Source organism: Pteropus vampyrus, unplaced genomic scaffold (assembly GCF_000151845.1).
Source record: "Pteropus vampyrus isolate Shadow unplaced genomic scaffold, Pvam_2.0 Scaffold145, whole genome shotgun sequence".
Taxonomy (NCBI): Eukaryota; Metazoa; Chordata; class Mammalia; order Chiroptera; family Pteropodidae; genus Pteropus; species Pteropus vampyrus.
In genome coordinates, this window is record NW_011888926.1 from 1,439,229 (window position 1) to 1,453,899 (window position 14,671).

General features: G+C 50.5%; 1 protein-coding gene across 3 annotated transcripts in view; it reads right to left on the reverse strand.

The window, feature by feature from the left end:
• SEPT3 (septin 3) overlaps positions 1-14,671 on the reverse strand; it is an 18,220-nt gene continuing 3,549 nt past the window's right edge. Inside the window, exons 2-11 of one of the 3 annotated variants that reach the window (XM_011369018.2) lie at positions 13,541-13,732; positions 10,771-10,899; positions 10,268-10,349; positions 9,127-9,264; positions 7,696-7,813; positions 6,705-6,800; positions 4,981-5,077; positions 3,761-3,812; positions 3,386-3,479; positions 1-1,293 (exon numbers count right to left, since the gene is read on the reverse strand). In XM_011369018.2, the coding sequence (XP_011367320.1) occupies positions 1,228-1,293; positions 3,386-3,479; positions 3,761-3,812; positions 4,981-5,077; positions 6,705-6,800; positions 7,696-7,813; positions 9,127-9,264; positions 10,268-10,349; positions 10,771-10,899; positions 13,541-13,732 (1,064 nt within the window). In that variant the 3' untranslated portion in view covers positions 1-1,227. Of the gene's footprint in view, positions 3,480-3,760; positions 3,813-4,980; positions 5,081-6,704; positions 6,801-7,695; positions 7,814-9,126; positions 9,265-10,267; positions 10,350-10,770; positions 10,900-13,540; positions 13,733-14,671 lie in introns of all 3 variants that reach the window. The other 2 variants (XM_011369017.2, XM_023535910.1) reach the window with 2 other exon arrangements.

The window sequence follows — 14,671 nt, forward strand, 5'->3', positions numbered from 1 at the left end:
TTATTGTTCAAACAGCAATGTTTAGTTGTACAACACATAAAGTCTAGCAACATTTACACAACCAGTTGAGTCTGTTGGCTTGTTTTCAATTGGGAAATTTAACCATAATGTCACCAAAAGGTTGGCTGGGACTGGTTACATTTAAGAAATGGGTCGTTCTTGCATCCCCTAGGCTTGGGCCTCTTGCTCCATCAGGACTTGGTTGTAGATGAATGGCCCACAAGTCACCAGCCTTTGAGCAAGTTGTGTCCAGGTGGAGATGGGGAGGGGGTGGGAAGGGAGGCGATTTCATAAAGACACAGTGTGTGGGGCAGTGGCAGCCGACATTCGCAAACATTCATGCATCTGATGGGGCCTCCATTAGGTATTTTCCACTAGCCTACAGTGACCAACTGTGGCCAGGCTCATTCATTTTTACTCACATTAACGGGGTGGAGGTGGGGGGTAGGAGTAATTGGGGTAAGTAGGAAGAGATCCCTCTTATTGCTAAGTGGACAGATGGGCTTTTTATCTCCCTAGAGTTCACATCTTGTAGGGGTCTGGAGTTTAGTTCTGTGTTTAGTTCTTTTTTTTTTTTTTAATTTGAGGGTAAGGAAGTCAACTCCAGAAACATCTTTTCGAGAAAACTACTCTCGCTAAGTGGCTGTATTATGGGGTATGGAGCGTGTGTAACCACACTCTGGGCCAGATTTTTTTTTTAAGAAGTGTTCCTAGCCCTTGCTGCCCAACATCTGTAGTGACCCATCCTCATAAATAAGCTTTAAGCAATAAAGGAGACACCCTTGTCCCACATCGGGGCTCACACGGCTGACGTCAATGAATCTGACAAGCAGTAAAGTGGCTTTCTGGGCCCTTTAAAGAAACCAAGAGTAGCTCATGCAGATGGACAGGGAGTGATGCCATTTCCCTTGAGATGGTTACAAGTAGCTCGTATGGGTTTGCAAGGGTAGAAGAAGCTCTTGATGAGTTCTTCACCTTACAGATGGGCAGGGACCGGCTGACACAGACGATGGAGAAGGGCAGTGCTGGCGAGAACTCCATTCCACTGGGAGGAGAGGGGCGTTTGGATAAATGGAGGCAACTGTTCTAAAGAGGCAGCTGGCCCCTCCCACCTGCTGGGGGCCGAGAGGGCCTGTGGAGGTCAGCTGGACAAACACAGCCCTAAAAAGGCCATGGAGCAATAGCAGCTGAGAGGAATGGAGGGAGAAGCAGCGCTTGAAATGGCCTTCAGTCAGCAGTGGGGCAGGGGGTGGCTGGCACAGGTGGAAGGACAGTGCCCAGGAGGCCTTCTCCCTGCAGGGGGGTTGAGAATGGTTGAGGGTGTGGACACCAGACACATAAAACAGCTTCTCCAGGGAGGCTGAGGTCATGATTTAGGGGCATCAAGTATCATCCTCCTATCAGCCTCTCCGATGCCCACCACCCCCACCCCTGGGTGTTCCCTGCCAGGCCTAGGTGTCCAGTCCCACATCTCCACACAGGACTGCTCCCTGTCTAAGCCAGGGATCCCTCTTCTGTTGAAATGTAGCAACCCCTGGGCTCTAACCTTGCTGCTGTTCTATCCTGACAGGTGCCCGCCCTAGAATAACCGTGGGTGAGGGAGAATGTGAGTTGGATTGGTAAAGAGCCCCAGGAAAGACTGAGGTCATAGGTTTCGGGTCAGTGGTGATCTTCTCATCCATCCCTTTCACTTGGTCCACTGAATCTTGGTCTTAAATCTTTGTGTTTTCCTAGCACCTGAGTGATAAGGGACTATAAATGCTGGGATTTGCAGAGGACCAGTAAAACACCTAGGATCGGTCCAGGAGATGGAACAAACAGGAGGTCGTATGAGGTTAGTGTAAACTGTATCATTTGGTGTTTTCCCTTGCCTAAGGCTAAAGTGTTTCCTCAGCCCCAAATTTTAGCCACCTTTCAGACTAAAGGAGTAACTTGTTTATAAAAACAAACAGGGGATATCTATGCATTAATAAATACAGGGCTGAAAGGAAAGGCAAGAAAAGGCTAAATGTATGATCGTGGGTATTGCTGAGAATGTCTACAAGGATCAGGAGGGGAAATGGGGGGAAAGCAGGAAAGACAGACGGACAATAATACAATTAGCTTCAGCAGAGAAGTGAGAGAGAATAGAAAAGAAGGAAAGAAGGGCTCAAGTATATATAAAGGAGCAACAGAGAAGCCAGCTTTAAGGAGGAATCCTGACAGAGAAAAGGGAGGTGTCATTTAAAATTTGCCTCTGAAGCCAAACCACCAAGACAAAAATTCTATGTTGTTCCTGATACTTTCTAGACTGACTTCTTCTAGAACTTAATGCCTAAAAAGAGAAGGTTGTCTCGCTTGACCAGCCTGTATGCTTCTTGAACCAGACACTGGGAAGCGTCTCCTTCGCCCAGGCTGCCCACGGGCTCAGGGCCAATTTCAGCCCTCGAATGCAGAAACGCTTTCCTATTCCTCCCTATGGGTCTGGTTCCTCTCGTAATTCCAGTTTGTGCTGTCCCATGCTTTTAGCTGTGATTTTATTTTAAGGTGACTTAAAGTCATTTTTGGAAGTAGATTGGGCATGAGTCCTAAATATAGAAACGTAGCTAATGTGGGTTAGTCTACAAGAAAGTAAAAGAAAGTAAAAGCCTGAGAGGGATGAAAAAATGAGGGAAAGGGAGAGAATGAGAAAAAGCAGAAGCCGAGGCAAGTGAGACGAGTGTGAAACAGTCTGTGACGGGGACAGGTGGTAGCTTTTGGGCAGTCAATGCGACACAGACGGAAGGGTGGAGCTTTCGTCTCCAGCTCCAGGCACTAATTCTTCCTGCAGGAGCCCAGCTCTGGCCTACTTCTCTGCTGTCCCCGACCTTCCACCCCCAGCTTCCAGGGCGGGTTCAGTCCCGGTTCCTCGCCCCCTCCCAGGTCTGGCTCTGCAGCCTGTCCTTGGAGAATCTCTGCAGCCCCAGTTCTCGGGCAGGTTCAGAGATAAGAGTTACCTGTGGCTCACCTGCTCCCTCATTTTTAAATGAAACTCCCCCGGACCTCCTGAGTGAGGCGCACGGCTTTGTTCTGGGACATAAGGAAAGGAGACAGATAATGGACAGCCATGGAGGAACCAAACTTACAAGGGACTCTCCAGGGAGGGCAGTGAAAATACCTCACCCCTGAACATGCACACACACACACACTCTCCCTACACACACACACACACGCACGCACGCACGCACACACTGTAGACAAGATGCTCCACAAATACCAGACAGGCCTGCGGGACAGAGTAGAAAGGAAGAAGGTGGTTGGTGGTGGTGTTTGGGATGTGTGTGTGTGGAAAAGTAGGTATGTGTGATGATACAGAGAAAAGTCATCATGGGTTACTGTCGTGGCTTTCCTCTGTGTCCACGCTCACCGGAGGGAGGCCTCCATTGTCATTGAGTCGCTTGGCCCTGTAGGTCTCATAGTGGATGTTGTGCGTCACTTCCTTGAGGTCCTGGAGGTGGGTTCTGAGGGACACGGGTGCAAAGAGAGAGGGATGCGATTAGGGGTGGGAGGAGAATGAGGTCACCCACATCGGAAGTTAATACGTCACTTCATGGCCTGGCCCGTCAGGGACCAACTCCAGAGTCAATGCTCCTTCTTCAGCCCCTTTTGCTCCATGATAGGAGCTGGAATTAGGACAGAAAACTGTCAGAGAGACCCAGAGACTGAGGGAGTGGATCTGAACAGATGGCCTCCTGACCGCAACTCATTAAAACTGCCATCTGACGGCAGGGGTACATCTTACCTGATGACAAAGTCTCGAAGCAGGGCAAACTCACAGTGGTTGAGGTTTTCCACTGTGAACAAAACAGAACAGGTGGTCATTTCACTAATGCAGGTGAACTTCTGTTCGGGTCACGGAGGCATTTGAGAGAGCCGTGGGACAGGTTATCTTAACCCGTCCTGAGGTTTGCTTATCTTGACACTTCAGTGCACGTGATTTTATTCACTGAACAAACATTTATTAAGCAGCTACAAAGGCACAATACTGTTCTAGACTCTGTGGAATAACACTAACAGGAACTGTATGTCTCATTTTATAGAAAAGGAAACCAATACATGAAAATCTAAAAAACTTGGCTGGGGCCTAAGACACAATTCCTATCCTTAAAAAGCTTATAATTTGATTGGAAGACAGTAACACATAGAAAATTATGATCAAGCCATCTTTAAAATGTCTAATTTGACATAGACAGAGTGCTTACTATTTGTAAATCACTTACCAAGAATTGTGGGAACAGAAGAGGATTAAGACATGAAACTTCTAGTCTCACAATCTAATGGGTAGGACAGGCATTCTCATAAGTAATTCTAATCCAAGGCAGATAATGAGACAATTTTTTTTTTTTTTAATCTCAACAAAGGGTCATAGGAAAATTAGAGAAACGTGATAAATGGGATGAACTCGGTTTTGGAATTAAAATATCCAGGTCTGAAATTCAAGTTTTACCACTAACAAGTCATGTGATCAGGGGCAAGGCAGTTAACTTGTCTGAGATTCAAGGGCCTCCTCAGCTGACATTCTGAGAAGTCACACCTACCCTGCTCCCCTCATATGAATGAGATCATCAAAGCAATTTCAAATCCTTATGACCTTCTCAAGGTCACATCCATTCAACGTAGAATGAAAATGGCAGCATCTGAACGCTTCAGCAGTTGGTCAGATCACACCCCCTTTCATGTGAAAACCTTTCTCTGGTGTTTCCAGCCCTTGTCACTCTCTCCACATTCGGAAGACCTTTGACACGTTGAGTCAGTGCCTCCCGGTCAGGTGCTAAATTCATCTTTTATTGCTTCCTGCCTGTGAGTCTCATCTTCTCAATTAGACTGCAAGCTCCTTACGGCAGGGTCTGCCTGGCACTCATTTTATATCTTACATCCTAGGACGGTGCCTCGACCACAGGTGCTTAATAAATAAGCATAATTGGCCAGCAGCCAGTTCTTCAATGAGATATATTGAATTACCTTCAATGATCCCCCAGGGAGTTTTTCTGCCGAGGACCCGCTTGCCATCCACTTGGTACTCCTTGTCACTTCCCACGACAGCGAAGGGCATGCTCTCCTGCTGATAAACCAGACACACATGCACGTCACCCTCCCACAACCTGGGCCTCCGAGGGCAGGATGGTGCACGGTCCTGGGCCTCTAGCCTTGAACCACACATTTCTGATGCTCATTCGGTGATCCCACTGATGGCAGGGGTGAGGCTCTTGTTTTTTAAAAAGAGCACTGGACTGGAAGTCCCAAGTCCTGACCCTGATCGCACCCCCGCCTTGCTGGTTAGCCTCAGTAAGCCAGCTTTCCTTCAACAGAACACTTTATACTGTTCATAGCGCTTTACGCATTTGGTTTGATCTGAAACAACTCTCTGAGCTAGCTAGGAGAGACAGATGTCTCTTAAAAGATAGCCAGCCACCCAACTGACAGTGAAAGTAACCGATGCCTCACGCTGTCTCGCACAAAACCTACTGGCAGAGGTCCACGCCCGCCAACTTGTGGGGGCTCGAAGGCCACTTTCTGCTTTTCATAGGCCCCTCCACTCTACCAGGTGGGTTGTATGTTCACCGAGAGCCAGCTGTTTGTTCCAAAACCCATTTGCTTGATGTGTACTTATTATAGGAATTGGATAAATTAACTGTCATATAAGCTGAAGACATATGAGTGTGGAGAGCGTTTCTCTGAAATTAAGGTGAATGTTTCAGAAAGATTTGATAAAGGCGAGTTGCTTTTGCATGAAGAGTGAACTTAATCTCAAACGGGCCTTGTCTCCATATGAAAAGAATGTTCAATGAGTGTGATGTATGGGTTTTAAGTTCTTTTAACTTAATAATTTAATAAAATATTTTAAAACATTTATGATTTGTATGCATCATTTTTTTAAATGATTTCTTCAATTAACTGATTAACTACTTGTCTCAACTACATCAGATAAGGGGCTTCTACTAGATTATCCACAGTTGACGGAGGAGACTCAAGACCAAAGCAAGTTGTGTGATTTGTTCCAGGTTACAGTGGGTTAGTAGAAAAGCCTAGACTACCACTCAGGATTCTGACGTAGAATCCCCAAACCACAGAAGTTTAGAGTTGGGAGAGATCTCAGGAACCACAAGGGCCGATGGTTTATAAACCAGGTTCCATGAGCCTGAAGGATTCCAGCAGAGAGCCCAGGGCCTGCTGAGAAGGCAGGGCCCTGGGCCCCGTGTCACTTAGCTAAAGGAGCTCTGTTTTTATGTTTTATATATTGGGATTCTGTCTGATGTTTAATTTGTTTAAAGGTTTCTTGTAAGAAAAAAAAAGAAAAGAAGCCTATAAGCCACTCGCCTAGTCTGACTTCTGCAATTTATAGAGGGGGAAACTGAGGCAAAGCTCTGATACCTTGGATGCCAGCCTGATGTTTTTCCTGCCTGTGCCCTTCCATCACCCCACACCCTGTCTTTGCCAAGCGCTGTGGGGGAAGAAGAGGCTTTTGTGGGGTCTGGGAATGGACAGAGGGCCAGCTCTCTGGGTGTGAGGTTCATAGTCCCCATCCTCTCCCATGTCCTTCTGGTCTGGGTCAGGAGGGTGGGCCAGGGAGTACGGCAGGGGAAAGGCAGGTAGAGAGAAGCGGTACGTGAGACACATGCCACGGATACCACGGTGCGGGGTGGGTGAGCGGTAACTGTGTCATGTCCAGAGCCCCAGGCACCCACCCGGATTTTGTCATTCTCTGTCTTGTCCTCCAAATCCTCATCAAATTCCTTTTGGGGGTAGAATTCAATGCCATTTACTTCAAGCTCCTTGCGAACCTAGAGGTGAGGAAGAGAAACAAGGTAGCCAAGTGTCAGGATAATGGAAGGGCTGTACGTGTGAGTGGGTGCATGCACGTGCAAGCGTGTGTGTGGGGGCTGAAGTCAGCCTTTGATAATCCACAGTTGTCTCTGAACCCCGAGGCCCTGGGCAGCAGGCAGGTCCTGAAGAAGTGCGAGCCCCAGTCACACAAGTACCAGAGCCAAGCCTGAGATGAGGAATAGCCTGGGCGCGCAGCTCGCTCATCTCAGGGTCCATAAGATTAGGATTTAGACAAGCAGTGCCACTGAGTACAGATTCCACATGGGCAGTGCTCCTGCCACTATATGTCATAGTCTCATTTGTAAGGAAGTGACGTGAGTCGCCCCATCCCAAGCGTCTCTGTTTGCCCTCTTTCAAAGCTCGGCTTAAGTCTCACCTCCTCCAGGAAGCCATCCAGGACCTCTTCAGTGGTCTACTTGATTGTAAATTTCTTGACAGCAGGCAGCAACTGTCTTTATCCTTCTCTCGCACCCCTCTCCCCACCCCCACCTGGATGCTTTGAGCACAGGTGCTTATAGAAGACACCAATAAGGACTGCAGGGCCTTGATTAATGAGTCCAGTCCTTCAAGCAACCTAACATTGAGGAGTGGATTCTCACGTTCATGGTGATTTACGTACTCAGTGGCCTTTGCAGGTAAGTTTGGAGGTGAAGAGAAAGCAGCCTGAGGCCGCACTAACTTCTCTTCACTGTTGGTCCCCAGACATCACCAATCCGGCCTCTTCGACGGTTGAGTCGAGGATGGGTGGGACGTGGGGCAGGAGGGATATAATAATGAAGGAGAGGCGAGGGCTTGGACCAGAGGTGGGGAAGGCAGAGTGTGGACAGGAAAAGGAGGAGGGGGCCTTCTCACCCTTTGCTTGAATTCAGACTTCTCCTCCAGGGTCATGGTGTCAGCCTTAGCAATGACAGGGACGATGTTCACAACTTTGCTGAGGTGTTTCATGAACTCCAGATCAAGAGGTCGCAAGCTGGGGCCCAGAGAAGGCGGGGTGTCAGAGCCACCTCGCCCTACCAGACTCAGCCACTGCCACCATTCCAGGGCCACCCTTGGGATAGGAGGACCGGCCTGGGAACCTGGTGGAGGCTACAAGGCTGCTCCCTCTCCTCTGACAGGCACCCACGGTCTCGGCGTGTGCAGAACAGGCCCCAACTCTCTGCCCACACAGGGTCCACCATCTCCGTTTCTCTTTGAGTCCTGTCCCCTATAAGCCCCACTCAAACTACTCCTTCATGGCATCTCTGAGCTGGGATTTCCGTCTCCTGGGTGTGGCTGTGGACTGTCGTCCCCACCCATATGTCTTTGTGTCATGGTTACTCGTGTGTATCTTATTCTGCCTATGGCTCAGCGCTTCTTGACAAGCCTTGTGCCAGCTACCAGTTAGTCCTGCACGGGTCCAGCTAGGGGCTTTGTCCCACCCCATTTGAGGGCCCAGCTGGCCCCAGGCTTGGGGTCCAAATCTGGTTCCGGTTCGTACTCTAGGGGACTCATTAAGTAAGGCTATCTGCTGCCTTGCTCTGACCTTGGGTCCGGGTTCTAGAGGGATACAGCTAGCCTTTTCACTGAGTTCCTCGACCCCACCACCGAACACCTGCTGAGTGCCCGGTTCCCCAAAATGCAGGCCTGCCTTGCTTGTGCCATCCTCTCGGGAACTGAACTCTGGCCCTGCAGCCGGGCTTAGTAATTAGTTACGAGACCACCACCCCTAACAGGAAGGCTGCCTGCTTGCCCACTTGGATCTCTCCATCCTCTACTGGCAATCCCCATCTTACAGCACCACCTGCTACTCACTCACAAGCAGAGTTCCCAGCATGCCCTGCTTGCTACCAGCCTTCATTTCTAGATACCACATGCTGGGCTGGCCGCCCTCCACATACCTACAGCTGAATCCCAAATCCCTTCCAAAACACCAGCCCCAATCCAGGAGCACTGTCCCTCCCCGTCTCACCCTGCTTGCTGCTGCCACCCCAGCCTTGTGCAAAGCAGGTAGCAACTGAACAAACGAAGAGCCGTCTGCTCACATATGCCAACTTCTCTCTGCTGGCAGTCAAGCCATGGTGCCAGAACGCCAGTAGGCAGCATGGGGCCTGATGCTGGTGAGCTTTACTCTCCTGGCAAGGAAGTCAGATGTTCTTGGGGAAGATCTGGGGAATCATAGAGTCATGACTGTAGTGGGGCCCATGTGGCTCTCTCCAGCTGAGTCCAGGTATTGTTTATCCACTAGAGAATGGGCCCAGATGATGCAAACCAGAGCGGGGGGTGAGGGAGGGGACTGGTACATACGAGTGTCCCGTAGGGGAGATGAAGTAGAGGCAGCAGTGGACGCGAGTGTCAGGGATGCGTTTCTTCCTGGCGATGTTCACCTCCTCCTTCAGGAACTTCTCATACTGTTCATTGATGTACTTTTCAATGGGCTCCCAGCTGGGGGATAGGAAGGAAGCAGACGGCTGTCCCAGAAGGACAGGACTCGGGAGCTTTTCTTAGGCATGGTCCCCTCACACGATCTCATTTCCTACTTCCGCTAGGGGGTCTAGTGTATCCACTGACCAACCTCTCTCAGGCCCTGTGGGTGGTTTTCCTTGTTAGCAAGGCTAGAACTCCCGCAGGGACCTGGTCTTCTGGGCTGTGGGAGCCTGCAAGCCCCGCCCCACTCCGGAAAGCAGGATTCCTGGTGCCTGGCAGGATTCACAGATGTATGGTACTTAGCATAGCAACAGCACATAGAACAAACTCAGCACGGCAGTGATTCACTATTATCATGACCACTGTCATTGTCATTATTACTTTTCTCCATCAAGGAGCATGCGAGTCACCAGAGAAGAGGGCGACCGGGCACTTTTCTAAGGTCATTCTAAGTTGTCTTGTCTCGCCTGTCAGTGGCAGACCCCAGCTCCCTCGCAGAAGCGCCACGGTCTCTATCCCTGTCAGGGAGCAGATTTCCGCCTAGAACCTTCCACCTACACTCCGGACAGCACATTCGCCCCCTTCTTGGCTTAACGCTGACTGCAGCTTTGCTCTGTGGATTCTCAGGGGCTTTCTCCTCGTGGCAATTCCCCTCCCTCCCATCTCTCACTCGCCCTCTGTTTGTCCAGGCCAAGCTCTGCCACAACCTTCAGGTCAGCCTGGATTTGCACTCCGGTTTGCCTTGTTCTATCTGCTCTGCTCCGCTACCACCTCCAGCCAATCCCTTGGCCGAAATTCCCTCTACACTGTCCTCTCCACCCACACACCAGGTGGAGGGGACAGTGTGCCCCTCTGGGCCTCTTCTCCTGCCTCCTCACAACCCCTCCCTCATCCTTCAGCGAGTCCTCTGCTCGACCCTCAGCATGGAGGGTGCGACGGCCCTCAACGTGAACAAACGTGCACTGCGTTCGGTAGCTTCCTTGCAGGCTTTCGGGTAGAAATCTCACATGCACACACATACCAGTTTTCATTGTTGATCTGGTCTCCAAAGCCAGGGGTGTCGATGACAGTCAGCTTCATTTTGACACCACCTTCCTCTATCACTGGAGAGTTAACAGAAAAGGCACCAAAGAGGTCACTCTTCCGGGTGATGCCAGGTTCCCCACTGCCTACCAGCCAGGGAGACCCAGGCTCCTTCCTTCTGCAGGACCAATTATTAGAAAAGTCAAGTTCAGGGTCTTCTCCACCTCAGCACCTTTGTTCATGCTGTTCCCTGTACCTGGAATACCTTCCGTACTTCTTTCTGCCTGTCTAAATCCCACCCATTCTGCGTCCGGCTTGAGCCCCACTTAATCCCCCTTCTGGACGCGGAGTGTAAGGAGTTGGCTCCATAGAGTTTAGGGCTTAATTCTATTCTATCTTGAGGTTGCCTTTCATTCGCCTCATTCCCCCGCAAGCCCCATTCTTCCCCCTTTGTGGCAGAGGCCCCTCTGACCAATGCCCGAGGTCCCGCCTGATCCTCACCGTGCCCTATCGCCTTGATCTCCACGGTCTTGGGGATCTTCTCCTCCCGGTTCCAGCTGGAGGCCTTGCGACTCACTTGGGATTTGAAGAGTGTGTTGACCAGTGTTGACTTGCCCAGTCCACTCTGACCTGAGCAAGACAGGAGGGCGAGAGGCAGAAAGACCCACATGTCTGAGTCTGAGCCTGATTCTCTCCCACGACCTTACAGAATTCTAGAGCTGTGACCCAGGCCCTTGTTTGATGACCACTGGGGAAGGGACGGACTGACCAGGGACAGCAGGCAGGTGGGGATGGTTTCTTGAGAGAGGGAAGACTGGGGCAAACCGGTGGGATTCTACAATCTCGCTTTCCTGGAGCCCCAGGACCATTGAGAAAGGGGACAACCTCTGCATTTGTCTAGGGTGGCGGTTTTCTGTTTTGTCCTTGCTTAAGTTTTTAGTCTTTAATAATACTAAAAGTCACGACAGAATGACTTGGCGGTCTGATACGGCCTCAGCGTGTGTGTCCTTTCACAAGTGAGCAAAATGCGCCTTATATCAGCCCTGCGAATCCCTCGGCAACGCTGGCTTTTTCCCCAGTCGAAGTGGTCCTGGAAAGACTGACGTCCACCTAACGTAAAATATGTACAAGGTAACATACCTCATAAATGCAAGACCAGGACTCGAACCCAAGGACCCTCTTGGCCCCATGGCCAGTCTTTATTCTAGCGTAGCAGTTAGCGTCTTGTGGAGGAGATAAACGCCCGAGAGGGCACTGTGACAGGAGGAAGCCAGGCGGACAGGACCAGCCCTCGCCTCCACCTCCTTCACGACGGCTGCCTTTTGACTGGTTTTACACACACACCGCTACAGATTTCATTCCGAGAAGGAGTTCCACAACTAAAAGGCGTGTGAAAAACCACCGGTCTGAGCAGTGCTTCTCAAACTTTAACGCGCACAAGAATCACGCGGCAACCTTGCCACTGATGGCTGGCATCAGTATCACCTGGATGTTGGTAGGAAATGCAGGATGCCAGGTGCCATTCCCGCCCTGTGATTCAGAATCTGCATTTTAATAAGACTTCTGGATGAATCGTGCAGACAGTAAAGTCGAAAGCGCTGGTCTAGAGCATTCTTGTGGCAGATTAGGAATAGGTCCAGGCAGGGGGACAAGAGCTGTTGCCCTGAACGCCAAGACTAGCCAAGTTTGCCCCTCAGTTTCTTTACTGACACTGTGAGGAGGGAGGGAACTGGATGAGCCCAGGGATGACAAATAAGCTACATTTCTCATTCCCACTGATCGACTCGTAGTAGCCACCTAGCCCAGTATGTTAAAAAGGCTACATCTGGGCTCAGTACTGATCACGTGACATGGCCGATCGGTAGTGTCTGCCATGGCGCTGCTGGGGACGGAGGTGGCCCACAGGTCTTACACTCACCATTCTTGGTCTGGACGTTTTCTAAGGTCATTTGTTCATTAAGTATTCTTGAGTGTCTGTGCTATGTTAGAACTGGAGGTAGAGTGGTGAGCGAGACATTGTTCTCACCCTCAAGGGGCCATTTAGTGTGAGGGAGGCCAAAACGTAAGCAGGCAACCACAGGATGCTGCCATAATCACTGTGAAAGAGATAACCGTAGGGTGTTATTCTAACATCATACTTAAGGGGACCTAATCCAGTCTCTCTGGGATCGAGGAGGACTTCCAGGAAGAAACAATAATTAAGCTGAAGCCTGAAGAGTGACTTCAAAGGACCCACGAGAAGCTGGAAGAGGGTGCTAGACAAAGAGAACAGTATATGTAAAGGCTCAGAGGTAGGGACCAAGCCAGACAAGGAGCATAAACCCCTACGCTTATTGATGGGTAGCTTGAAGAGTTTTGCAGGTTGGAAAAATTATTCATGTACCAGTAGACAATAGATTGAAGGGGAAAGGAGATGGAAGGAGGGTCAGTATCACTCCAAGTGTGGCCTGTGGCCAGTGTCCATGAACCATTTGCCACTGGATCTTGAGATAAGAAATCTACTGTGTCCCTAAGCACGCTGTTTAATTTAGCTGATTTTTATTTTATAGCAAGACTTTCCAGATGATGCGCACTCTGGCCCAGCTCCTTTGAGCAGCATTGAGTCAGGTGGCCGTGGTGATCCGGGTGAGGGACCTAGCTCGGTCTAGGGTAGTAGCAGTGGAGATGGAGAGAACGGGACAGGCTTGAGAGATATTTACGAGGTAAAACTGACAGGACTCGATGATTGATGGGTTGGAGGATAAAAAAGGAAGAAAGAAGGAATATGCCTAGATCCCTGTACCAGCAACTGAGTGAATATCTCACTGAGACAGGACAAAGGTCCCTTCTTGCTCATATATTCTGTGACCTGGTGACACTACTTAGTGACCGATCAGTATCCTGGAAATCCTTTCTAAGCTTTAAAGCACTACAGAAGGTCACCAATAAGACCCTACTCCATCTGATCCTGCCCCCAGCTCTCGAAGGTGGGGAAGGACACTGATGACTCCCCCAAGCCACACACCGGAAAGCAGGCTGAGCATGGCTGAAGCTTGTGTACACCCAGATGGTGATGGGGCTGGGCTGCCTATCCTCCCACAGCTCCCACCCTTGGATCAGCCAGTTTTGAGGGGTGGAGGGGGTCAGGCCTGTGTGATCAGCACAGTGAAATCTTCCCTTCTAGAAAGAGCTCATCCTAGAGGAGCCAGGACTGAGGTCATCCTCGGAGAGAATTGGGAGCCTCAGAGCTGCCCACCACCAGGGCCTCCAGAGACCCCACAGCCTTTCATACCGACGACCATGATGTTGAAGTCGAAACCGGTCTTCATGGTCTTCTTGCGCATCTGCTCGATGATGGTGTCGATGCCGATGTAGCCCAGCAGGTTGGAGTTGATGCTGACGGGCTTCATGGGCACTGCCGGCTTAGGCCTGGGCTCAGGCACCAGCTCTGACATGGCTGCGTCCGTCCTGGTCTCTGGGAGCCCTGCAAGGCCAAGGTGGGAGGGGTGGGCTGCAGAGGTCACATGGAAGCCACAGTGTTATCCTCCTGATACAGAATTATACAGAGTTGGGCCTGGAAGGACCTTAGATGTCATCTGGTACAGGTCCCTCGTTTCACAGATGAAGAGACTGAGGCCTGGAGGAAGGACTTGCCTAAGAACACAGAGCAAGTCAGATGCAGGATCTGGACCAGAACCCAGGTTGTCCAGTTGCTAGGGCCACTTCAAAGGCAGTCACTGCTCCCAAGTACATCTGTGGTCTAACCCAGGGGTCTCCCCACCTCGGCACTACTGATACTTTGGGCTGGGCAATTATTGTGGGCGGCTGTCCTGTGCATTGTAGGGTGTTTAGTGGCATCCCTGGCCTCTACTAGGTGCCAGTAATAGCCCCCAGTTAGGACAACCAAAAATATCTTTAGACAGTGCCAAGCGTCCCTGTGGGCCTACTGGAGAACCACTGATCTGAGAGCTATCTCAAGGTATTCCAACCCGAGTCACGCCTCCCCAGAGGGCCACGACCGGTCAGGAGGTGGACCTAATATCTATTGACTGTCACTGTCCTCAGCTGCTTTGTCTTTTAGAAGCAAATAGGGCTACTTCCTCTCTGCAGAGTGAGCGTCACTCCTGTCTTCCAGCCTCGGTGTCCCCAAAGTTCCACAAGCACCACTGCAAAGTTGGGAAGTCTGTGCCCTGAGGAACCCCAGATACCCTCATAGCCATTATTCTGAATCTGTGGGAGGAATAAGTCTCCCCTTTTGAGCAGCGGGTAGAGGATGAGGCCCAGGTGGGGGCAGTCACTTGCCAGAGGTGATACAGTGTGTTCTTGGGATGGCGGGCGGCAGAAGGAAGGGGAGGCTGAGGAACAAACACCCCTTCTCCAGTGGAGAAAGGTAAGCATCCCCAGGGTCTGGCAGATCATGGGT